General features: G+C 42.1%; 1 protein-coding gene across 1 annotated transcript; it reads right to left on the bottom strand.

Annotated features, from left to right (window-relative positions):
- LOC120540121 (B-cell receptor CD22-like) lies at positions 1-20,237 on the bottom strand. Its single transcript, XM_039770615.1, has 9 exons — positions 20,090-20,237; positions 18,376-18,433; positions 15,193-15,570; positions 14,257-14,487; positions 13,873-14,130; positions 7,042-7,129; positions 4,716-4,770; positions 4,318-4,448; positions 1-447 (listed from the first exon to the last, which is right to left on the bottom strand). The coding sequence occupies exons 2-9, from the start codon at positions 18,416-18,418 to the stop codon at positions 369-371; spliced, it is 1,263 nt and encodes a 420-aa protein (XP_039626549.1). The 5' UTR covers positions 18,419-18,433; positions 20,090-20,237; the 3' UTR covers positions 1-368.
- Between the last annotated feature and the right edge of the window lie 6,941 nt (positions 20,238-27,178).

The following is a 27,178-nucleotide window of genomic DNA, read 5'->3' on the forward strand; positions in this document are numbered from 1 at the left end:
TACGGATTAGATTTCCATGTCTTTATTCTCAAAAACACTTCATTACAAAGTTTAAGTGCATGAATGCAAGTGCAAGGTGGCATCAAACCTTGAGGATGAGTGAAGCGATGAGAAGACAAAGTTCATCTGATCTTTTCTGAAAAGAATTATATTAGCAATGGACATAAATAGCGACCATTAACTCTGCCCAGTAAGAGCAGAGTTAGTTTTCCATTTACAGTTAGGAGGTCATTAAGGTGTTCACATTATGGACATCCTCTTGTCCACAGACGGCCATTTCACTAAAGCCAACAATTCATTGGCTTCTCCCAGTAATCCAGCTGCATTCAGCCAGTCTTCACACTCATGGTTCAAACACACACACCTCCTCACTTTGTAAATACTGAACTGTAGATGACGTCTCCATTAATCTCTTCGGCCTTCTTTTTTTGTTCTTTCACTTGTATTCTAAAAAGATAATCAAAAGAAAGCAAAATTTTAAAGAGGTCCATGAAATATAACACGCTACACGATAATACACATTAAAACACTTTATGATGACATTCTCTAAAGAATGACACTAAATAAAAAAGAAAAAAGGAACCCCAAGTCCAATCCTGTTGTGTACAAACGTCAAGATTTGTGAGAGCTGCAGGATCAATCTGCCATCACCCACCTAGACCTCGTGTCATGTGATGCCAGGCCAGGTTGATGCCATCACTCACTGGCAAACACCCAGCACTAGTTGACCAATCTGGCACAATGGCTGACTGATGTTGTGTTGTTTCTGGTGAGCGTCAGGGCATCATGAGAACAGCCAGCACTGACCACTGAATAAAGAAGCTAAGGATCTGCACTGGCATCCCGAAGGTTGCTGGACCCTTGAGCAAGGCCCTTAACCTTCAATTGCTCCAGGGGTGCCGTATAATGGCTGACCCTGTGCTCTGACCCCAAGGGGTATGCAAAAAGATGCATTTCACTACATGTTGTCCTGTATAACTATGTATGTGACATATATAAGTAAAGAATTATTATTATTATTAAGAAAGTCCTTTTAGCCAGGGGCTCGTCAGGTCTAATCAGATCCATCCATTTTCGTGAGACATACACAGTCTTTATCTCTATGTACGGCTCAAGGAGGACGCATTTCATTGTGTATAGCATACAGCTATGCAAAATGTGGAAATGATTGCAATGAATGAATGGATAGCAGTAAGAAAACTCCAATTTCGACAACCCACATAAAGAATACCAATTTTAAGGCCGACACAGACGCACGTGTTCTTTACCGTATCACTGCCTTCATTTTCATTTTCCGTGAGAATCCTAAATCCAAAGTGGACTGTTTCATTTATATTAGGTAGAATGCCCAGAGGGGACTGGGCCGGTGGTCTCATGGTCTGGAATCCCTACAGATTTTATTTTTTTCTCCAGCCGTCTGGAGTTTTTTTTTTGCTTTTTCTGTCCCCCCTGGCCATTGAACCTTACTCTTATTCGATGTTAATGTTGATTTATTTTGTTTTATAATTGTGTCTTTCATTTTTCTATTCTCTAATATGTAAAGCACTTTGAGCTACTGTTTGTATGAAAATGTGCTATAGAAATAAATGTTGTTGTTGTTGTTCATACCACATTTCAGCCTATGTGTGTCTTTTCCTCCATCTCCATTGTCATCTCTGTTACTCTGCAGACTTTTTACAAATGGCTATGGATATGTCACTTGGCCTGGAGCAAGTTAAAGGAAAACTGCTTGATATGGATAAGTAATAAAAAGCAGTTCTCAATGCGGACAGAGCTTTTGCAAAATATTGTGAATATAGAAGTATTTTCTGCTTCAATGTAATTCAATAAGGAGTCATGTAAGCCTGTAACAAACATTTAAACCCAGACTTTACGTGAATACACAGAAGCATGCAAGCATTCAAGTTATTTATCCATTTTCTTATCTTTCTTGTGTGGTTACAGCCGTAAGTGCCGTGTAGGTGTCCATTATTAAGGCCTCCACTTCACAAACGGTAGGACTTGAAGAAACGGCTAGTGCCAGAATTTGAGCCTTCATGTTGTTAACATCTGATTCCAAAATGTCTCTCCATCTGACCTCTTCATGCTGCTCTGATGTGCTCTCCGTCACCTTACACGTTTTTGCAGGTTGTCAGGGGTCTTGCCCAGTTGAGACGCCCTTCTGAGGAGAGGGCACAAGAGGGCAGCCCCCCTGGTTTGCAGCGGGGCCACGGACTTGGAGTTTAGAAGCTTAATGCTGCTGGGGCCTTTGGCCACCAACAGGGGGCACTTGGACGGCTCCGGAGCCTTGGACTTCAGCACTTCTGCCACACCCGGAAGATGATTGGGGAGCACCTGGAGCACTTCTGAGGGTGGCATGAAAGAGTCCACCTCACTCCGTTCAGGGAGCCGGAGCTGGAGAGGAGAGGAGTGGAGGCGGCAGAAAAATCAAGAAAAGAGAAGGAAAGCCGGGACTGAGCCTAGCTGGGGTGATCTGTGCCCTGTATTGTGTGTGCTAAAGAAAAGAAATTCAAAGTGTGTGTTTGTGGACTTGTGTTTTATGGTATGTGTCTGTAGTCGGGCTGACCTTCTAAAATGTACTAAACGAGCACTGCGGCTCTTTAGCTGTGTAATGACTCTAACACATTTTATGTCTATAGAGATTCTGGCAAGAGAGGTCAGAGACAAACGCCACAACGGCAGCCATCAAACGTGGATCTCACGCTGGGACTTGTTTAAAAATCACGAGAAGCTCACAGAAAGTGTTACTATGGTAACATGTGCCATCAGGCGCAGATGAGTAGGAAAACTCAGTGATGGGGACAGTAGAGACGATGAAGGAAAAGGCTAAGCCCACTCCTGTCTACAACGAGCTTTAGCTCACATCACATTTAATGTGTGACTAAAGCTGTGACAGCTCTTTGTAATTTGGGGAAGCACAGTGGCCAAGTGGCACACGCCTAGGACTGTAAATGATAAGATGGCCACTGCGCTCTCCAGCCTGATGCCTAGTGAGTCACCTGACCTGCTGAAGAAAAGGCGTATGACACAGCGTGAGATTGTGCCCACAGCGTAAAGGTGCCACTGTAAGCTTGATAGATTAAGCACCATATGTTTGAAGTGCAGGGCAGTGTGGGCCGTGTGATGTGTTTATCTCAACTTTCAGAAAGCTTTTGGTTAGGCGGCACATAAGAAGGGTGGGCATCAAACTACAAGATGTGAGAGTTCAGGATGTGGTGTGTAGACGGGTGCAGAATCGCCTCAGACACAGAGGGGTGATGGTGTGAGGAACCTTAAAAGAACAGGCTGACATTAACAGTGGTGTCCAGCAGGGGTCAGTGCCGGGGCTGCTGCTGTATTTAATAAATATTAAAGATTTGGATAGGAATATAAATAACAAGCTGGTTACGTTTGCAGATGATACCAAGATTGGCAGATTGGCAGATTATCGAGACTCCATTGATTCATCACAGAGGGACTTGGACAGCAGACAGGCTTGGGCAGCTTTATGGCAGATGAAATTGAATGTCAGTAAATGTAAAGAATTACACATAGGAAGTAAAAACGTGAAGTTTGAATACACAATGGGGGGTCTGAATATTGAAAGTCTACCTTATGAGAAGGATTTAGGAGTCATAGTGGGCTTGATGCTATCAACTGCCAGACAGCGTTCAGAAGCCATTAACAGAATGTCAGGTTATATAGCGCCTTGACATGTGGAGTACAAGTCACAGGAGGTTCTGCTCAAGCTCAATCACATACTGGTGAGGCCTCATCTGGAGTCCTGTGTCCAGATTTGGTCTCCAGGCTACAAGAAAGGACATAGCATCACAAGAGAAGGTCCAGAGAAGAGCGACTAGGCTGATTCAGGGCTACAGGGGATGAGTTATGAAGAAAGATTAAAAGAGCTGAGCCTTTACAGTTTAAATAAAAGAAGATTAAGAAGACATGACTGACATGCTTACGATTTTGAAGGGAATCAGTCCAGTGGACCGTGACGGTGGCTTTAAAATGAGTTCCTCATGAACGCGGGGACATGGATGGAAACTTGTGAAGTGTAAATTTCGCACAGACATTAAGAAGTTTTTCTTCACACAGAGAACCACAGACACTTGGAATAAGGGACCACATAGTGTGGTGCACAGTAGGACATTAGGGGCCTTCAAAACTCCACGTGATGTTTTGTTAGAAGAATTAAGTGGATAGGACTGGTGAGCTGTGCTGGACTGAATTGCCTGTCCTCGTCTCGATTATTCTAATGCTCTAATGTTTAATTTAAGAACATTCAAAGTGTGGAAAATAAAAATGAGTGGCTTGAATCATAAAAGCGCTGCTTACTTTTTGTCAGGGTTACCCTTGAACTGCACAGTCATGTAGTTCAAAGTCTCCTCTTCTCTTTGTCCTTCTTCCGGCTGCACAGGTTTATCTTTTTGTGCCGACACTTCTTCATACACGTTATCTCTTACATTCTTTAAAAGTAAAGAACATAAATCCACAAATGTTCATTAGTATTCTGCATATACACCCTATGATATACAATACGTTCACGGACATGACACAGAGCACACCACACTTGGTACAGAGTGGGGACCAAACCTGGACACACACACACACACACACACCCTCAATTTAGGGTTGCCAGTTAGCAGAGCACACACTTGTTGAGCGTGACGGAGGCTGGACAAGTAAATGGACACAAGAAGACCATGCAGACTCCACACAAATGAAACACACACCTCTTTGCTTCCTTGGGTTTCTCTTTTTTGCTGTTTTGTCTTCTGAGTCCTTTTCCTGTACAACAGAAGCAAACATAAGTAAGACTTCATAGAGCAGACTCGACATTATGAGAAGAATTAGACATTATGGACGCTGAGGGTCAGGAATGACAGGAGACCTGTAGATTGAAAGAAGCTTTTTATTCTTGGTGAGTAGGAAGAGGCAGCAGCTCGTGCAATCAGCTTCACATTACAGGGAATTTCTTTCTTTTATACTTGATCTGTTTACATGTTTGAAGCAGAACTTATCATCGTGTCATCGCTTTAGTGATCAATTCCTTATCTTGCTTAGGTATGCAACAGTCGGGAGGAATTAACTACATACCCAAATCTTTAACAATATGCTCAAAATCGTTTAAGCAGGGGCTCAGAAACCGGTCCCAGCTGATCTCGTAATATCACAGGGTGCTCTGTTATTATCAGGAGGTCAGCAGTTTATAAATGATGCGAGTGAGTCCGTCAATTCTGTGCACAAAGCTTAATTCTTTTTCTGCATAAATGAGGAACAAATCATATAGCTCTCTGCAGCATGATTAATACAAAATACAGTCCTTGGTATTGTGAGTTAAATAATAATGTTTTCTCTTCCTCAACATACAAGTAAGTGTGGCCTTTGAATGTTACATCGCAGGCAGAGAGTGAGATGATACCACAAACCTGCCGTCAGCTCTCTTCCTCTACAAATGAGAGGATCTCAGCTTTGGAGAATTCTGTGAATCAATCAAGATCTGAGCTGCCAGGAAATCCACCACTTGTGGCCCCTAAATGTCAAACAAGATGGGAGAGCAGCAAGTCATGGAGGTGTAGCCGAGCCACCGGCGTTGTTCTTTTAGTAAAACTTGTGACGGTCACCGTGTGCAGATGGCATTAAATGTGCCACTCAGAGTTCAAACCTCAGCCCGTTCTACATGGGTGTTTCTTTTTTTAAGGATATACAGTATAAGTAAAGGTCAAAGTTTTAGCACACACCCATTTCTCCTATTTTTGTTGAAATGTAAGCAGTTTAAGACCAGAAAAATGGGACAAAGGTTAGGGACAAACTGTCAGACAACTATAAAAGAAAAGTTCTGGTTATCAACAATAATAATAAGTTATGCAAAAGGCCTTTTCAGAGAATAAGCAAATGGTTAACAGCTTACAGCTTTTGTGCAGCAATAGAAAGTGAATGAAGCCTTCAAAGTTGAGGCAAACAATTCCTGCAGGTGTCCCGACGTGTGTGGATTACTTACAAACCGTCTGTCTGTGTAAAAGCAGGGCTGGGACAAACTGTGAAGCTCCACTCTTTGAAACATTAGCTGGACCGTATTACACTGCATGTGCTGCTATCATAACAGGGGAGAAAAGGCCACTGACAACGACAGAGAGACTGACCATCACAACCCTGTGACAAGTGGAGGTCTTTACTTTAGAGAAATCGCAGAGAGAGCCAAGGTGTAACTGAGGACCGTCTCCTACACCATCAAGAGGAACTCTGACGGGACCAGGGGCCTCATTTATAGAACTTGTGTATGCACAATCAACCACCGCACACACCATGGAGTGGACCACAAATACAAGGAAGGTGCATTACAGGGTGAAGTCACCTAAGGCATGGCCATTTGTTTTGAGAACCTTGAAAGACTGTTGTCATGGAAGACAAAGGTTGGCGAGTATCCCGGCTGGAATGGATGGTTCCCTACCTAGCTGGGACGTCTTGATAATTGTAGGGTGGAAGGAGACCACCACTCGGAGTCATGTGCTCCCCCAGTCCGACGGGTGGCAACAGCTCTCTGGTGGGTCTCCTGTATGCACACCTGCAGTGCTTCATAGGAAAGGAGTTTCAATGGACAGCCCTTGAGCATGGGAAAGGCGCTATATAAATAAAATATATTATTATTATTATTGCTGTTGTCGTTGTTGGGTCTCAAGGGAGCCACCAGAGGGCGCTGTGGGGAGCAGGTTTCCTCTTTTAATGGGAGGCTTTGCCTGACCCAGAAGCTGTTCCTGGATACAATGTGGTGGCAGCAGAAGTACTCTCAGGTCCAGAATAAAGGAAACCATTTCTCCTCACTCAGTGAGTCAGAGTCGGGTGGATGAGGATGAAGCCCACTGAGGAGAAGTGGAGGAGAGGGAAGAGACTGAGAAGAAGACCCAAGCTTATAAATGTTCTTGTGCAACCTTTGAAGGAGCCTATGAAAGACATTTGTGGATAATAAATCACTTGCTTGAACCCAGGACTTGTGTGGTTGTGTTTGGGGTGCTGCAAGGCCCCCTACTGGTCACACTGTATAAGAAAACAACTCCTTACCTTAGAAAGTTAAAAATCCCAAAAGAGACTCCTGATAGGATAATAAGGCTAAGTACAGCAGTTAAGGCATAACTTGTGTTCCTGTTCTCTAGAAAACAAAATGACAGATAAAACGACACAGTGGATTTAGCACAGAGCTTCTATTTGATACATTTTGCATAATTCACATTTTAAATGCATAGCACACAAATTGTAATAAAATATTATCAATCTGCACAGTGTTGCCATCCTATAATGACCCTGCATGTCACAATATCTACTTTAGAATCAGGCACACTGAATGATGGAGTCTTTTACAGAGGAAGGACAATGAAATTCCATCTAGAAGTCATCCTAATGCAGGAGTCAACTGGGATCAAAGCCCTACAGTAAAACATCACATCCATCCAACCATCCATTCATCCATCCATCCAATCCATCCATTCCCTGTATTTTATGCTCCCTCCGTGAACTTTAGTTTTCCTCACAGATGACAAAGATTTGTGTGTTTGATTATCTGATGTCTCCAGGCTGGCTCCATGTGACTGGGACAGGGAGTGTTTAAGTCTGGACGGTGGTGAACTGGAGTCCTGCCTGGGACTGGGGTCTGCCTACAACCTGATGTTGCTAGGGTAGGCAGCAGATTCCAGTGGCTCTAAACTGAATGGGCAAGTCTGAAAATGGATGAAAAGATGAAACAACGTGACATTCAAGGTCACAAAGCATTTAGTGCTCTACAATGTCACATTCGCACCGTTAGGACGACATCTGCATATTTCCACTTTGTCTCCTGGGCATTTTTCTTAAGTTTTGACCACAAATCCATGGTCCTGTACGAGGTGTGACAAATTAATTCCCGGAATGCACCTTTAAAAAATATTCATATGGAACTGAACACTAGTGGCTACTGTCACCTTCAAAGAACTCCCCTTGTGCATCTCTACACTGACTTAACACCAGAATTTAAGGTGACGCAGGATTATGAGTTTTTTCGTAGGTTTCAGGGATTCTGGTGTTAAATGACGTTCCCATTTCTGGAAACAGACCTGGAACTCATTTTCCAGAATACTGTTGAGCAGCTGTCTCACTTTCTGTTGGATATCACTTATATTAGAAAGTCTTCGTACTTTCAGAGCAGCTTTTAATTTTGGAAATATCCAGAAATCACAGGGAACTAAGTCAGGTGAATAGGCAGGCTGATCTAATTGGGTAATCGATTCCTTGGCCAGAAAGTCTCTCTCAGTGAGCCCAGTGTGACTTGGCGCATTGCCATGATGACTGATCCACTTCTCAGGCCACAATTCAGGTCTTTTTCTTCAAACAGAATCTCATAATCTCTTCAGTGTCTCTAAATAGCATTGCTGGTTGATTGTTTGTCTCTGTTCAATAAATTCCTGGTGGATTATTCAATTGTAATCAAAGAAACACACCAGCATCGTCTTAAACCGTGAGTGCGACGTGTGTGCTTTTTAAGGGGGCAGTGAACCCTGGGATTTCCATTGCATGCTCCATCACATCTTCTCGTCCATCTTTGAACCTCTTATGCCACTCAAACACACTTGACCTTTTCATACCATCTTCACCATATGCCACCTGCAACAGCTGTAACGTTTCACTAGCGTATTTGCTGATTTTCCTCAAAATGGAATATTAATATGTTGCTCTAAATTTTGATCACCCATTTTTATGCCAAAGTTTCACGCAGATATCTATTACCTTCCCAATAGCTAACTAACAACTGGCTCTATCAGCTTACAATTTAAGCATGTATTAGTTCAAACATCACTTTCAAACACAAATACTTATGTGATTTCGATACACGCATGTCACGGGTGACACTATGCAGCGTATGTGTGTGTGTCTTTGGTTATTTGACATCATTAAACTGGACTGTAGGTTTAATAATGGAATGGTGAACAATATAATATACTAGCGGTGTAAGCCCAGGTTACTAGAAACCATGGATTCTGGCACTTCAATCACTCAATCACATCAGATGTGCATTAGCGGCTAAGTGAGGAAGTAAGCTTCTCTTTTCTCGGTAGTTTCACTTTGGTGACAGAGTTGCTTTCTTCAAGTGTCATGCTGTAGCCTCCTAATAATAATAATAATTCTTTGTATTCATATAGCGCTTTTCTCAATACTACTTTTGGACTGGATAGACACACACACACTTCCATATGCAGATGTTTATATAATATAATATAATATAATATAATATAATATAATATAATATAATATAATATAATATAATATAATATAATATATACTAATAAAAGGCAAAGCCCTCACTCACTCACTCACTCACTGTCTCACTCATCACTCATTCTCCAACTTCCCGTGTAGGTAGAAGGCTGAAAATTTGGCAGGCTCATTCCTTACAGCTTATTTACAAAAGTTGGGCAGGTTTCATTTCGAAATTCTACACATAACAGTCGATAACGGTCGACAACGTCCGCCATGTTAAACTTTTTTATTTATGGCCCCATCTTCACAAAATTTGGTACGCGGCTTCCCTGTACGTACTTATTTCGGTGGTATCCTAACTAGGAAAAGAAAATCCAAACACATCTCTCCAGTTTTGATGTCACTACACTGGTTGCCTGTGTCATTCAGGATTGACTTTAAAATACTGCTTATGGTTTATAAAGCCTTAAATAATCTGCTCCATCTTATATATCAGAATGCCTGACACGTTATACAGTGGTGTGAAAAACTATTTGCCCCCTTCCTGATTTCTTATTCTTTTGCATGTTTGTCACACAAAATGTTTCTGATCATCAAACACATTTAACCATTAGTCAAATATAACACAAGTAAACACAAAATGCAGTTTTTAAATGATGGTTTTATTATTTAGGGAGAAAAAAATCCAAACCTACATGGCCCTGTGTGAAAAAGTAATTGCCCCCTTGTTCAAAAATCACCTAACTGTGGTGTATCACACCTGAGTTCAATTTCCTGATTACTGCCACACTTGTTTCAATCAAGAAATCACTTCAATAGGAGCTGCCTGACACAGAGAAGTAGACCAAAAGCACCTCAAAAGCTAGACATCATGCCAAGATCCAAAGAAATTCAGGAACAAATGAGAACAGAAGTCATTGAGATCTATCAGTCTGGTAAAGGTTATAAAGCCATTTCTAAAGCTTTGGGACTCCAGCGAACCACAGTGAGAGCCATTATCCACAAATGGCAAAAACATGGAACAGTGGTGAACCTTCCCAGGAGTGGCCGGCCGACCAAAATTACCCCAAGAGCGCAGAGACGACTCATCCGAGAGGTCACAAAAGACCCCAGGACAACGTCTAAAGAACTGCAGGCCTCACTTGCCTCAATTAAGGTCAGTGTTCACGACTCCACCATAAGAAAGAGACTGGGCAAAAACGGCCTGCATGGCAGATTTTCAAGACGCAAACCACTGTTAAGCAAAAAGAACATTAGGGCTCGTCTCAATTTTGCTAAGAAACATCTCAATGATTGCCAAGACTTTTGGGAAAATACCTTGTGGACTGATGAGACAAAAGTTGAACTTTTTGGAAGGCAAATGTCCCGTTACATCTGGCATAAAAGGAACACAGCATTTCAGAAAAAGAACATCATAGCAACAGTAAAATATGGTGGTGGTAGTGTGATGGTCTGGGGTTGTTTTTCTGCTTCAGGACCTGGAAGGCTTGCTGTGATAGATGGAACCATGAATTCTACTGTCTACCAAAAAATCCTGAAAGAGAATGTCCGGCCATCTGTTCTTCAACTCAAGCTGAAACCATCTTGGGTGCTGCAACAGGACAATGACCCAAAACACACCAGCAAATCCACCTCTGAATGGCTGAAGAAAAACAAAATGAAGACTTTGGAGTGGCCTAGTCAAAGTCCTGACCTGAATCCAATTGAGATGCTATGGCATGACCTTAAAAAGGCGCTTCATGCTAGAAACCCTCAAATAAAGCTGAATTACAACAATTCTGCAAAGATGAGTGGGCCAAAATTCCTCCAGAGCGCTGGAAAAGACTCATTGCAAGTTATCGCAAACGCTTGATTGCAGTTATTGCTGCTAAGGGTGGCCCAACCAGTTATTAGGTTCAGGGGGCAATTACTTTTTCACACAGGGCCATGTAGGTTTGGATTTTTTTTTCTCCCTGAATAATAAAAACCATCATTTAAAAACTGCATTTTGTGTTTACTTGTGTTATATTTGACTAATGGTTAAATGTGTTTGATGATCAGAAACATTTTGTGTGACAAACATGCAAAAGAAGAAGAAATCAAGAAGGGGGCAAATAGTTTTTCACACAACTGTATTCCAAATCGTAACCTTAGATCCTCAAATGAGTGTCTCCTTAGAATTCCAAAAGCTAAACTTAAAAGAAGTGGTGAGGCGGGCAGGCGGCCTTCTGCTGTTATGCACCTAAAATCTAAAATAGCCTGCCAATAGGAATTCACCAGGCTGATACGGTAGAGCACTTTAAAACACTGCTGAAAACACATTACTTTAACATGGCCTTTTTATAACTTCACTTTATCTTAATCCTGATACTCTGTATGTTCAATTCATCATAATAACTATTCATAGTGGCTCTAAAATCCGTACTGACCCCTACTCTCTCTTCTGTTTCTTTGTGGTGGTGACCTGCGCCACCTCCACCTACTCAAAGCTTCATGATGCTCCAACATTGATGGACTGAAAGCCAGAAGTCTACGTGACCATCATCATCAGGTCTTTCCATGAAAACCCTAAATACAAAGAGGACTGTTTGATTTATGTTAGGTAGATTGTCCAGAGGGGACTGGGTGGTCTCTTGGTCTGAACCCCTACAGATTTTATTTTTTTCTCCAGCCTTTGGAGTTTTTTTGTTGTTTTTTCTGTCCACCATGGCCATTGGACCTTACTCTTATTATTACTATTACTATAAACCACATTTTACTTCAAGAACTACCTTCACAACTGAAAACATATCAGTCTGTGGATTCAGTTGTAGAAGTGGAAGACGCGGTGCACCATCTGGTAGAGTTTCTCCACACTCCGAATCCTCCAGGCACTCCTGAGCATAATCTAATTTTGAAGGTTGGGGCACCAATAATGTTACTGAGAAACTTACAGCCACTGAGACTTTGTAATGGCATGAGACTTCAGGTCACGTGTCTGCAAAAGAATCTAATTGAGGCAACTGTTTTTACTGGCAGTGGCTCAGGGGAGAGAGTTTTTATTCCTTGCATCCCCTTTACACCCTCTGATCTCCCATTTTAATTCAAACGCCTCCAATTTCCAGTAAGGCTCTGCTCCGCGATGACAATTAATAAGTCTCAGGGACAGACACTACAAAAGGTTGGCCTTGATTTGAAACAAGATTACTGTTCAAATGGCCAACTGTACGTTACATGCTCAAGAGTAAGCTCAGCGCACAGCTCGGTCAGATTACAACCAGAGGGCCGAACTCATAATGTGGTATACAAAGAGATCCTTAACAAATAATTATTGGGATATTTCCCTCAGTTTAAAAAGGTTTACTTTTCTTCTTAATAAAAACTTTAAGGCAGTACTTCACCGCTGCAAAGCACAGGTATTTTGCTAGTAATATAATATAATATAATATAATGTCTTCTTATATAATACGCTACCGTGGCTGTTCGTTTGTCTGTCCAGGATTATAAATCACCTGTAGCTCACAAACCGTTTGAACTACAGACCTGAAATTTGGTACACATATAGTCGTGATGTCTACTATCTCTTTTGGGTGATGCTTTTGATTACTCTTTTTATTTTTATTTTATTTTATTGTAGAATCAACTCTCTGCAGAACGCAGCACAGCGGCCGTGCGGTGCATGTGTACGGGCGCCATTCTCATTCCCTACCACCTTCGCGGTCACTTCCCCTACCTTTTCATATCTTTAATCATTCTGGATCCAGTCTGAAGACTTATGTGCCAGCTTAAGTGAAAAATTAAGAAAAACGTATTAAGTAACTGCAACACAAACACTGACTTAATCAGTTTTAACGCGAAAAGATGCCGACGAAAGAAGAGAAGCAGCGGGCCGCTCGGGTGGAGAAAAGAAGAGCTGATCAGAAAGCAGCAAGTGCATCAACTTCTGAGCAAATGAATGATAAACGTACAGAGAAAGAAAGAGGAGGAGAACTAGGAATGCTCAAGTCAAGTGGATTCACTGCACGTTATCGTGCAGTCCACCGTTACTGGTATAATATAATATAATATAATATAATATAATATAATATAATATAATATAATATAATATAATATAACTAGCTCTTCTTACTAGTCAAAGAGAGACAACAGAATAAACTTAAAAGTATTTGATATCTTTTGCCCTGTGTGTACCTTCAGCGTTCCTCCTACTCCCTTCCTCAGTGTCCTCGTGTCACTGAACCTCACTGCCTCCTCTCCTGATCACATTTCTGTAAGGCCTGTTTGTCAGAGTCGGCCATTTCAGGGCGCCCTCCTCACCTCCTGTCTACTTTCTGACTAACTCTAGTGGTAGATGAGCTCCATTACCTACTGTATAAACCATCATTCGTATTCTTGGCAATACTTCCCGTTCTTGACGGTGACTCGAGTTGCACCTCATTAGTATTTAGCCACCGAATGTCGCTTGCTGTGATATTCACTTTATTTTCATTGAAATGATTCATTTTGTTTTGTAAAATTAACAACTTGTTGTAATCAGGAATTGAATTTTGCTCCCCTAAAGTTTCTTCTTGTCATCCCTACCACTGATCCACCACAGTCAAACTGACCAATCAGATTGCGCGGAGTGACCGGACACTCTATACATTTACTTCTTTGACTTTTTTCTCATTTATATTTCTGCTCCTCTAACCTATAACCCTTACTCACCGTTTACCGTCAGGTTGACAGCTGTAGAGTTTGTCGTCCCGTAGTCGTTTGTGGCTTCACAGTGATAAGACCCCGCGTGACTCGCATTAAACTTGCTGATGTGGAGTTGATCCCCTGATCCTACTTGGCCGCTGTTCTCCTTGACCCAGGTGTAGCGGCCTGGTGGGTTGGCCAAGGCTGTACAGTTTAAAGTCACCGATGTCCCTTCTTCTATACCAGTGGTGGGATGTCCTGTGATGACAACATTCCTGGGGGCATCTAAAATAAAAAAAATGGTTAAGGGTATATTTTATAGGATTTCTTTTTCATGTCTCTGTCTGCAGCCCTGACTGAACTCTCACTCTGCACAACTCACACATTTAAAACTCTCAAAATACGACTCACAGAAAACATTCAGAAGAAAACTTGGGGACCTGACGTGTCCAGTCTGACACCAGTAACTGCCGTGGTCCTCATAGGAGGCTCTCTGAAGCTCAAGTTTCTGTGAGGTTTCTTTTAAATGTTGTCCTTTTCTGAACCAGAAGACGCGGTCGGTGAGACTGCAATTCATTTGGCACTCCAGGGTCACTGCTTCGTTTTCTTTTAACGTCATTGGTGTTGCTTTAATCTTTAGACCTTCAAAAGAATTAGAAAACAACAATAATAATAACAATAATAATAATAATAATAATAATAATAATAATAATAATAACAATAATAATAATAATAATAATAATAATAATAATAATAATAATAATAATAATAATAATAATATCTGTTCAGTGTCTGCTCTCAAGTGTTTTCAGTTTCACGTGTTTTACTGTTAAGGTGAGCAAACCAGCAGATCTGACCACCTCGACATCACCACATAGAATAATCAGTCAGTCTGAGAGGAATCAGCCAAGAAGACGTCCATCCTGTGGACACTTAACATATCGAGTGGCCATCACTGCCCTGGTGACAAAGATATCAAAAGCATTTATCATATATCCTGTAAAATGGAAGGACACTGGATATGGAGTTTAGTAATGTATGGGATCAGCTGAGCACCAAGTAGAAAAACCTTGAAATAATTTAATTAAATAAACACATCATTTAATTTATTTTATACTGTAGTTGTGTCACATTTCTCCAATTCCAGGTGTAACCCAAGTTCATCATCAGGTGCAATCACTCATAAATCTTATAGGCAGGCAGGATTGATAATAATCATCCTCATCCTCATCCTCATCATCATCATTATATGGTGTGTGTATCCAGAGGTCCTGCCAACTCAACTCAAACTGTGCCATCAGCTTCACCTCCACCATAAATGAAGTTCACAAATCATTTCTTTATTACCTGTGATTGTGACCTTCACTCCAGGTAATTGTGTCCATTTATAATCAGTCCATTTACTATCAATCCACCATCCCTCCTCGTATCTAAACTTGTAGTAGCCGCTCTCCTCTCTGCTCACGTTGCTGATCTTTATGCCACAAGTCGTGTGTTTGTTCCCTAAGAACTCAACTCGCTGTCTGTGACTGTTTGCTATTAACTTCTTATCTGTGTGATACACAATGGTTTCTCCTTCAGGATGTGTCTTGTATTCAACAGAACCATAAAACCACAGTTCTGTTACACCAGTAGTTCCTCTTTGATCTTTGTATGTGCAGTTAATCCTCACAGTTGATCCTTCTGGTGCACATAATGCCTTTGGCTCATAAATGGCTCTCTCATCTGTAAAACACAAAAAGAGAAATGAAGTCAGTGACTTTTGGTTCAGACACAGATGAAGACCTCGCTATTCTTTTCATATAAGCTTCAGTAAATGATTAACACTAAAAACATAAAAACAACGTCATTGTGAAAGGGACAGCAGGGTCCTAGCACTGAGGTGACAGTCCTGTAGTTGTGCTCATTCTCCGCTGCTCTCACTCCTAAATGTCAGTCAGACGTTTCTCTTTCCTTTCTCATCTCTTGACTGTCCACCTCCATTCAACTCCTCTACTCATCTCTTATTTTAATGACTGCTATTGGAGGGGCTGCCTAAGGTGGTCTTTACAGTTTTCTCTTTTCTGTCTACAAATCAGGACTCCTAAAGCTGACCTCTCATTATATTTCATTTTACTTTCCATTCATCAAACATCATCATCCATGTCGTCAGTTCATTAATTCAATTGCACTGCTGGTCTTCTCCTTTAACTTCTTTTTCTCTGAGACTGAAGATGAAGGACAACAAACAGTTAAGGACCCCACAGTTACACCAGTTTCACAAATTATCTTCATAGCTTTTTAATTCTTTACATCTCTCTTAGTCGTCCTGCACATCATCACATCAGCACAGGGCCACTGGAGAGTAAGGTGACACCTGATGGCTCTGTGGTCACTCAGCTTACACCCGATGGCTGACAGCCCTTTGTATTTCTTTGACTTTTCCTTCCACTTTTCACCAAAGTTAAATGGAAGAACTCGGGTTCAGCATGTCAAGTAAATTTAATGTCACCATGACAGAAACACGTGACAACTTCTGTCTAAACATGAGAGACGAGTCAGAACTTTTCTTTCTTTTAAATTTCCATTCCAGTGTGTGTTCAAACCAAAGTCTGTGTAGGTGTGTATTTATTTTTATTTATTTATTTACTTACTTATCTACTATTTATGTATTTATTTATTTAAAGAGCTTCTGTAAAAATCCAAATTTCCACTTGGGGACAATTAAAAGTTCTATCTATTGTCACAAACATGCGAATAGGAGGGAGCTGTATGGAGCAAGTGAAGGTAATTCCACGCCAGGCCAGGGGGTGGCAGGGGGCACTAAACCTTCTTCTGTTGTCTGTGCAGACCAAAAATGGGCAAACCTGCCTGAATCAACCCTGGAGACGTCACATCCGGTACAGGAGCCCAGAAACCCTTCACTTCTAATTCCCCTCATTAACTTCCTGTCTGGACATTTAAACCGCCATCTTCTTCAGCCATCCTCAGTTCTTGTTTGGACTCCAGCAGAGACACTTCAGTCTCAATTACAAAACCCATTGCAGCCATAAATAATATATGGGTGGCTACCACAAACCTTTTATAGTGTGTCGAATCTGATCTTTACACACTATCTATCTATCTATCTATCTATCTATCTATCTATCTATCTATCTATCTATCTATCTATCTATCTATCTATCTATCTATCTATCTATCTATCTATCTATCTATTATATAGTGCCTTTTACATATCTATCTATCTATCTATCTATCTATCTATCTATCTATCTATCTATCTATCTATCTATCTATCTATCTATCTATCTATCTATCTATTATCATGATTCCATTACAAACAACACAAGAATGTCATAAAGTATAACAGATGTTGTAAGCTGGGCAGTGAAATGTGACTAAGGCCTCCATAAGTAACCATAAGTGTTTCAGGACCTAAACTGGCCAGTGCAGAAGAGAGCAAAAATGTCGAAAAAAGATTTGCTTAAAAATGTAATCACAGCAAAGAAGTCCAAATACATAATCCAGCAACAATAATCCAAAAACAGAGAGAGAAAAATGTTTAAAAAGCCAGTGAATCCAACAAGACCAACAGCAATACTTCCAAACACAGCAAACCAACTCAAACTCTCACAGCGAGCCACCGGCTCATCTGCTGCTCAGGCCTCCAGATAAAGGCAGGGGGAGGAGCCAGCAGTAGTGACATCAGCGTGGCCCCGCCCAGTTTAGTAAAAGAGCTCACCATGACGACTCATCTTAATGTTCCCAATTTTCAAACTGATTGATGATCCTGATTGAGGGAATTAATTAAAAAGTTTGCTAAGGACCTGAGGACTCCTAGTGGTGACTGAGGGTAAGTGCATTCAAAATAGAAACACAAAGGGTGACAGGAATTTGGAACAAACGTCAGAGTCCAGGCAGTAAAGTGGAGACTCTGGTGGCCTTTAGAAATGCCAGGCTATTAGCCAACTAAATGACCTGGAGGACTGGGTAGTCGTGCCTTGCCTTCAATCCAGAGACGGCTGACGACTGAGCTCAGTGGCCTCCTGCCTCCTCTTTGTGCTTCTGAAATGGTGCTGGGGTGTGAGAAGATCTTTTTTTATACTTTACTGAGTTCAAATTGTGTGGAAATGACAAAATACTTTGTAATTATAACATCAGTGTGTGACACAAGAGTGAGGAGCTGAGCAGAGCACACAGGCCTCAACTTCATTTCCTGCCTGTTCAAGACTGTGGCCATCTTGTAAAGGCCATAAAGAAGACAAACAAAGTCGTGCAGAGAGTTCAATGAGCAGACAGGAGAAGTCAATCAAATAACAAGGAGGTCATGAACAGGAGAAAGAAAGTGAAGAAATGCAAAATAAAAAAAAATGAACAGCAAAAAGCTGCAAGATGAGCAGCAGTCAGAAGAAACGACACTCGGCCTGCAGAAACCACAAACAGCCTGACATCACATGGAGCTTAAAGAAAAAACGGCAGTTCATAAAATAAACAGAAGTTAATGAATTAAACAGAAGATACTAAAATAAAGTCAATGTTTTCTGATCTTACCAACTGCAGAGGAAACAGCAGCCAAAAAGATGAAGAGCAGCATGTTGAGCTGTGGGACCTGCAATACAAAACGACATGGAGAGCCTCAGAGGAGTTGACCGCTCGCTCGCTGTTGTCCATTTCACGACTTTCACAGCTGACCGGATCTGAAGCCCCTTCATTGCTCTCACTTTCTTTCTCCCAGTGGTTTTCTCAGGTCTGCCCATTCAACACTTTCATGTTACTTTCATTTTGTGACTGTGTGCTGTCACTGTGACCTGCTCAGCAAAGGCCACCAAGCCACGCTGACTCCTGCCTTTCCCCTCATTCTACCCAGAATGGCTGCGACTCCCTGTGATCCTGTCATGAGTTAATCTGCTTTATGAAATGTGAGATTCGTCCAGTTTTAATAAAACTGAACTCACAATTTACTCATAACTTTTACTTGAGCACCCTGATCACAGAGGTGACGGCGTTGAACTTCAAGCCCTGAGGTCCGTCACCGACACTGTGAGACCCTGAGCGAGTCACGTCACCTGCCTGTGCTTTAATAGCAAAACATGAAATGGAACCAGTGGCGTCTTGAATGTGTAAGTCACCTTGGATAAAAGCCTCAGCCAAATTAGCACATTTAAATGGTATTTATTCTTTAATTGTATTTATTCATTTTTTTTCTTGTTTATTTTCTAGATTTTCTATTATTTGTAACGTTTATTCTCTGTTTGTAGTTTAGTTTCCACACTCTGGCCTCTCCATGCATGGCGGAGCTGAGCAAAGTGCTGCACATCACAGACATGCAGAGTAGATTTCAAGATTCAAAGACAAGCTACTGGTTTAAACTGGAGTGCAAACAGTCGGTGTGCACAAATAAGGAACCAACCCTGGCAGGGGTGCCAGTCCATCCAGGGCACATTTACCCTCATTTCTCACTCACGACTGGCTGTGGACCCCCTGCAGGTTTAGCCTCTCCATTGATGCTGCTGGCTGAGTTGCTGTTTTCTTCTTCTCTGTAGTTCAACAGTTCATCCATCCATCCATTATCTAACCCGCTATATCCTAACTACAGGGTCACGGGGGTCTGCCGGAGCCAATCCCAGCCAACAGAGGGCACAAGGCAGTAAACAAACCCTGGGCAGGGCACCAGTCCACTGCAGGGCACACACCCACACACCAAGCACACACTTGGGACAATTTAGGATCACCAATGCACCCAACCTGCATGTCTTTGGATAGTTAGAGGAAACCCACGCAGACATGGGGAGAACACGAAAACTGCATATAGGGATTACCCGGAAAGTGAACCCTTAAGGGTCTTCTAACTGCGAGGCAGCATCACTACCCACTGCACCACCGTGCCACCCACGATTCATTTAATGACAAATTTAATAATCAGTTTCAAATGACTTTGTGTCTCTGTGTGCTCTTTATATCACTTGTAAAGTCTGTATTGAGAGAACTTGCCACAGCTCTCTGTGCCAGCACTCAGTGAAAGGCGCTATATGAATATAAACTGAGCTGAACTCACAGACACCAGTCAACTCCACACGGACACGGCCAAAGTGGACAATTTGAACCCAAGTGCTGACCTGAGACCCTACAGCACTTAGCACTTTGCCACCTCACCTCACCTTTCCATTCTTTGGATGTTTTAACGGCTATGATTGTCAGGACTTAGTCCACCATTGCAGTTCATGACGTGCATCATTTACAAATGAAACTTGAAAGTCCAACTTACCTTCTGCTCCAGTCTGGTCTTCTCAAGACAGCAGTTCAAGTCCGACGGCTCTGCAGGCGGCTGACAGAAATGAGTTGATTTGACTAGGAGGGTCTCTTTACATATCAGGCCACTGACTTTTTAAATCTACTTTGCTGATAACTTCCTTGTCCTGATGCTAAAAATGGTGAGAGTCTCCAGTGTTAGCGCTGACGCTGCTTGTTATGTTGAAACAAGAATGTCACAATCGTCACTGGTGGTTAGCCGAGGCCACAAAGCTTGAAGGCCTTGGATTTAATCCTCAGCCTGACTGCTCTCTCCATTTGTCTCTTTAGTTTCCTCCAATACTGCCAACAGTGTGTCCAGTGTGACCGGAAGATGTTGGGTGAAACTTCAAGTCATCCTGTTCTTTGGAATAAATAAATGAGTTTGGAAAAGAAAAGAATGAACAGATGAACTCGCTCAGCATGTTTATGTAAGAGTGCGTGAGTGTGCCACACGACAGACTGGCATCCCCTCCAGTGGAGGTCCTCAGCTTGTGCCTGATGCTGATGAGACGACCACCAGCTCCCCAAAATGTGTAAAGGAAAAGTGGGTCCTGCAAATAAAAGGACGAGTGGGATAAAATGTGTTATTATAATGATTGTGGTGAATATTATTAGTATTATTACTAGGAGTCTTTGCCCCCTGTTTGCTTTGCTCTAAACCCCCCCACCACCAGTGCTACGAGCGATTGTGAAGAGGGGGCCTGAACGCACCCCAAGGAGACGCAGTCATTCCTCCGAAACCCCTCTTAAGCGGTGATACAGTGGGAAACAAATGCAGTTGGTTTTTTACCTCCTCTTTGCTCAATCAGCTGCTGGCTTGCTGCTGCCGTGCCGTGTGATCTTCATCTCGTGAGACACTTCAAACAATCAAACAAGTCTGTACAGCAGCCGTCCTTTTGTCTCACTTCTCAACAAGACATCCTGAGCTGAGAGCACCGGATTTGTGTCTGTCAAAAGCATGCCAACAACTGAGAAGTTAGATGACCGGGGTCTTGTTTAAAATGGTTGTGTGTAGGGTGTGACTTGCTAAAGTCACCGTCTCACAGGACTTGCTTCCAAAGGTGGTAAGTATGACGTGACTTGACTTTGTCATGGGATGTGAAAGTCTCTCTCTGCCTCATGTATCTTCGCAGTGTGGACGAAGGTTCAAACAAATAGCAGGCAGACACCAATTCTAATAAGCAGAATCTTTTATTTCTGACTTCTTGGTGAGCAGAGCGGCTTTTCCTTACAGAGAGAAAATGCAAGGAAGGCCCCCGACAAGAGGAGTTCAACTGCATTTATCACAAAATCTTCAAAGAGAATGGTTAGAAAAAAATAGAGCAGTTTCACTCCAAGGCCACAGAACATTCTTTACAAAATGTGTTGATTACAACGGAAAACATAAATTCTAGTCTTATATTTGGTATGAAGCTTATCAGAAAACTTGTCATATGTTTGGCATCTTACTTGGACGATAACCAGACACTGCTTGAGACAAGCCGGGGAGTGGCTGAGAGCTGCAGTCCACAGCAGGAAGCACACTTCTGGTAATAATAATACCTAGCCACACAGAGAACATGCAGATTTTCATACAGAAGCTAGCAATAGATTTTAAATTCCATTCCACACTCCCCCCTTTTTAAACTTAGAAGTTTAAATAATTAAAGAGAGTTTCAGCTAAACAGTCCAGGTCAAAAGAAGACTGGGAAGAGAATTGGGCCTGGGAAAGAAGATGCATGCGTTCTGTGTGGAGAAAATAAGCTTTAGTTATTGAGGCAGTGAAAAACTTCTGGATAAAATAACGGAATAAGGCAACAGCAGATCAAAAGAATAACAGTTAAAGCAACTAAAAGGGAAACAAAAAATGGATTTGAACCATTGGCCCCAAGAGCCAAAAGTAGATATAAACCATTCATAGACAACCTTTGTTTTTAAATTATGTTCCTGGGCTTCCCACAGATTATACCCCCAGTCCTGGTCGCCAGTGTTTGCAAACACATCACTCCAGCTTGAACATTCAGATAGACTGGAGGAGGAATTCAAATCAGTTTTGTACCTGGGTCGGGTCACACAAACATATTTTTCAGACAATCTCCATTTGTCTTGTCCACTGGACCCACAGGGAGCAATGGAACAAAAGTTAATCTGGAACGAGACAGTTTTCCCTATTTGGAAAGTTAACGTGGGAAAGTCCCCATGTTTTTGCTTCAATTGGTGAGCCCGATGGTCACCACCTGTATGTCCTTGTCCTAAAGTCAGATGGATAAAAAAAAAAGATTAGGACTAGCAAAGCTATGAATGCCATTTTTTGCAATGTGACACGTGAATCCAGGTGGGAAGTCCTTCGACTTTAACGGCGTGAGGTGTGGATAGCAGCACTTGGAATGGTCCCCTCCAGCGAGGTTGATGCCAGTTCTTCCTTCGGGTGTCTCTGACCAGTATCCAGGTTCCCAAGGGAATCTGTGACTCTGTTGGTGGAGGACTAGTTCGCCAAGCCTGGTTAACCTGCTCGTGGACCTCCTTCAGGGATGCTCGGAGACCTGTAAGACTGGAAAGAAGATCATTGTCCACAGTATGCAGATTGACATTGCCAATGACCATGCCAACAGGCAGGGGTTGTCCGGTCAGAATTTCAAAAGGCGACAGTCCCAACTGCCGGAGTGTCCTCCTTCTCAATCCCATTAAGGCATCACATGGAGCCTTCTCAGCCTGCTCATTCCACTGTATGCGGCCAGAAAGAGGAAGGTCAGCAGTGTTAGCTAGACTTTGCAAAGGCTGTGCTCTTTCAGAAAAATTTTAAATCCATTGTCGACAGTAACCTAAAATGCCCAATACAGACATAACCTGCTGTTTTGTGACCGGTCTGGGCAGGTTTTCAATGGTGGTTATGCGGTCTTTTGACAGAGCTCTGGTACCACACGTGATGTCATGCCCCAAATATTTGACAGTGGTTTGAACTAGCTGCAGCTTGGCCTTGGAGACCTTGTGCCCATTTTCTGCAAGATACTTGAGCAATAATTCTGTATCTTGTGTGCATGCCTTCTCTGTTTCGCTACAGAGTAATAAATCGTCGACGTACTGTATCAATGCACTTCCCCTGTCAGGCCAGAAGCCTTCCAGGTTTTGAGCAAGCACTTGGCCGTATACACAAGGAGCCTCTGTATAACCTTGTGGCATAACGGTCCATGTCCAACGGCGGTTTTGAAAAGTAAAAGCAAACCAAAACTGAGAATCAGAATGTACAGGAATAGAAAAGAAAGCATTTGCTAAGTCAATAACTGAGAAATAACGTGCAGATGGAGGGATTGTAGACAGAATAGTGGAAGGATTAGGCACGATCGGTGCTCTAGGAAATAGCAGAATTGACTTGTCTGAGGTCTTGGACAAAGCGCCAAGAGCCATCAGCTTTCTTTACTGGCAAGATAGGAGAGTTTACAGGAGAATGTTTAATAGGAATTATAGCCCCCCTTTTAACGAGCTCTTTATGTACAGCAGCAATTCCGAGTTCAGCCTCGGGAGAAAGAGGATATTGCGCACGGCGAGGACGGAAGGAGGATTTTGGAAAGATTACTAGAGGTTCACAATTTGCTATTCTGCCAAAATCATTTTTCTCTTGAGACCACAGTGTATCAGGAATCGAAGAGAGCCATGGAATACTATCAGTTTGCAATGAACATAAAGAGGGAGACGGGTGACACAGGGAACGAACGACTGGCAGATCAATCTGAATTAATACTTTAGTAACTAGATGGTCTGAGGTGTCAAAAATACCTGGCGCAGCGTACAGCCAATCAGTTCTATTTAAACATTTTTTAACCCAGTCCCCAATTTCAACCCAGTGAACGGTGTCAGATTTAGATAGAGAGACATGGGGCACTGAACCACCTAGATAGAAAATACTTTGTGAACATGTGAGGTGAACTGAAGCAGCAGCTTTAGTAGATGAAACAAAAATACATGGAATGTGCAAAGTTTCAGGGCATGTGCTGGAGGAAAGAAAAGATTCTAACCAAGGAGTGTCTACTTCAGCGGGGACATATTGGGCAGTACAATGAAGGGTGTCCGGGACTTGTAAGTGGGGAATGCTCCCAGTCCTGTCCCACTCCCGGGTTAGTACTCAAGTGGTTTGGTGTCCATTGTTTAGTAGAATCGTACAACAATATTCAGCGTGGAATACAAGATGTGCTTAACACCAATTCCTTCGTCAGACGCCTCCTATGTGCCAAACTGCTAGTGCATGTCTCCACCACAGAGCAATCCGTAGAAGCAGGATTATGACCAGACGTTAGGAAAAGAAAACTCGTCCACCCGCTCAGTGTTATTCCCAGACACTCAATTCATATACTATGCTTTTCTTACTCCCATTCCCCTATTTAATAAGAGTGTGCCACTCACCCCTTTCTGTTCTGCTTCCCAGGGAGTAACTTATTAACGTACTTGTAGTATCTTACACTGTCACCCCGAGGGACCCAAGTATTATTCCCTATTTTCCAGTTACCATCCACTACGTTAGTGATACAGTATTTATTTTCCTTAACTTCCCATAAACCAGTCAAATCCCTGAGCTACTTCATTCACTCAATCGGACTCCCTTGGTCTACTCACCAAGAAATCTGTGACCTGCTAGGGAAATCCCAGTTGGTTCGACCTTCGTATTCGGTCAGAGGAGGCCAGGGACCTCTCACGCAGGATACGCCCGAGGCAGGCCAGTCCTAACTTTTGCCAGAGCTGGTCTTTCCGACCCGGCCGGAGTCGGCCCTTTTACTGGTCCTCTGGACGATCCCGCTCGAGGAGTCACCTGTCCGTCTCCGCCCCACGTTCGGGCGCCAGAAAACTGTGGACGAAGGTTCAAACAAATAGCAGGCAGACACCAATTCTAATAAGCAGAATCTTTTATTTCTGACTTCTTGGTGAGCAGAGCGGCTCTTCCTTACAGAGAGAAAATGCAAGGAAGGCCCCCGACAAGAGGGGTTCAGCTGCATTTATAACAAAATCTTCAAAGAGAATGGTTAGAAAAGGCCACAGAACATTCTTTACAAAATGTGTTGATTACAACGGCAAGCATAAATTCTAGTCTTATATTTGGAATGAAGCTTATTAGAAAACTTGTCATATGTTTGGCATCTTACTTGGACATAACCAGACACTGCTTGAGACAAGCCGGGGAGTGGCTGAGAGCTGCAGTCCACAGCTGGAAGCACACTTCTGTTAATAATAATAATACCTAGCCACACAGAGAACATGCAGATTTTCATACAGAAGCTAGCAATAGATTTTAAATTCCATTCCACAGCAGAAAAAAAAGTCATCTCGTTCCAAGATTTTTTTTTATAATGGAGAGATTATTAATATTTAACAATTAGAGATACCAAAAATGTATTTGTAAAGAAAGGACATTAAATTATAGGAGCATATCTGGTTAATGGAGCTATATAAAATAACATGGATTACACTGAGGTTCAGAACCCATGTTAGAAGAAAGAGAAATAATCCTGCTTAAAGATGACATCATAAAGAGGACAGGACAATTGTCAGGTGCTATTCACTTATTTCTGAATGACGTCAGTCACTTCCAAGTCACCTCACCATATACCAGTTGTCACAGCTCGTCTCTGCTGTCCCTAAGAAGGATCACCATAAATGTCTGCAGAAGACCTGAATGTCTCCACCTGCTCTCCAGTTTCAACAGATGCACAATGGCTGCAGTACATCCTTCCTCTGGCACCTGCTCAGCCCAGGGTCAAAGGGCCCTAACAAGAGAAGTGAAGATGGCACAGCATATCAGTGGCACACAGCTGTACAGAATATTTACGAAATAGATAAAGGGATGTTGTCACTTAGGGTTTGACAAACGATTATCAAAGTCACACTTTTGATCTTGGATTGGTTAGCACCTTCACCACTTTGCCTTATGTCTCGAATGTCTCAATTCTTTGTTAGTTGTGGTAATCACATCTCAAAGACACATGATATCCGATATGGTGTTCCACAAAGCTCTATCTTGGGTCCGCTGCTCTTTTCAATCTACATGCTTCTGTTAGGTCAGATTATCTCAGGGCACAACGTGAGCTACCACAGCTATGTGATGACACGCAGCTGTACTTATCAATAGCACCTGATGACCCCGACTTTCTCGATTCACTAACAAAATGTCTGACTTGTATCTCAGAATGGATAAATAGTAACATTCTCAAGTTAAATAAAGAGAAAACTGAAATCTTAGTGATTGGCGATAATGGATACAATGAGGCTATTAGAAATAAACTGGATACATTAGGACTAAAAGTCAAGACGGAGGTAAAAAGCTTAGGGGTGATTGTTGACTGTAATCTGAATTTTAAATCACATATTAATCAGATCACTAGGACAGCATTTTTTCACTTAAGAAATATAAGTAAAGTTAGACCTCTTATATCACTGAAAGATGCTGAGAAATTAGTTCACGCGTTTGTTTTCAGTCGACTAGATTACTGTAACGCACTCCTCTCAGGACCACCCAAAAAAAGACATAAGTCACTTGCAACGAGTGCAGAATGCAGCTGCTAGAATCCTAACTAGGAAAAGAAAATCCGAACACATCTCTCCAGTTTTGATGTCACTACACTGGTTGCCTGTGTCATTCAGAATTGACTTTAAAATTCTGCTTATGGTTTATAAAGCCTTAAATAATCTGCTCCATCTTGTATATCGGAATGTCTGACACCTTATATTCCAAATCATAACCTCAGATCCTCAAATGAGTGTCTCGTTAGAATTCCAAAAGCTAAACTTAAAAGAAGTGGTGAGGCGGACAGGCGGCCTTCTGCTGCTATGCACCTAAAATCTGGAATAGCCTGCCAATAGGAATTCACCAGGCTGATACAGTAGAGCACTTTAAAACACGGCTGAAAACACATTACTGTAACATGGCCTTCTCATAACTTCACTGTAATTAAAATCCTGATACTCTGTATATAGAACTCATCATAATAACTACTCATGGTGGCTCTAACATCTGTACTAACCCCTACTCTCTCTTCTGTTTCCTTTTCCGGTGTCCATCTACTTAAAGCACCGTGATGTTCCAACAATGATGGATGGA

Source organism: Polypterus senegalus, chromosome 12, assembly GCF_016835505.1.
Source record: "Polypterus senegalus isolate Bchr_013 chromosome 12, ASM1683550v1, whole genome shotgun sequence".
NCBI classification, from domain to species: Eukaryota; Metazoa; Chordata; class Cladistia; order Polypteriformes; family Polypteridae; genus Polypterus; species Polypterus senegalus.

Coding starts and splice junctions, on each gene's coding strand:
- LOC120540121 (XM_039770615.1), bottom strand. CDS start 18,418: ATGCTGCTCTTCATCTTTTTGGCTGCTGTTTCCTCTGCAGTTG. Junction 14,488..15,192: donor AGTGAAGGTCACAATCACAG/GTAATAAAGAAA, acceptor ATTCTTTTGAAG/GTCTAAAGATTAAAGCAACA. Junction 7,130..13,872: donor TGTCAACCTGACGGTAAACG/GTGAGTAAGGGT, acceptor TTTGTTTTCTAG/AGAACAGGAACACAAGTTAT.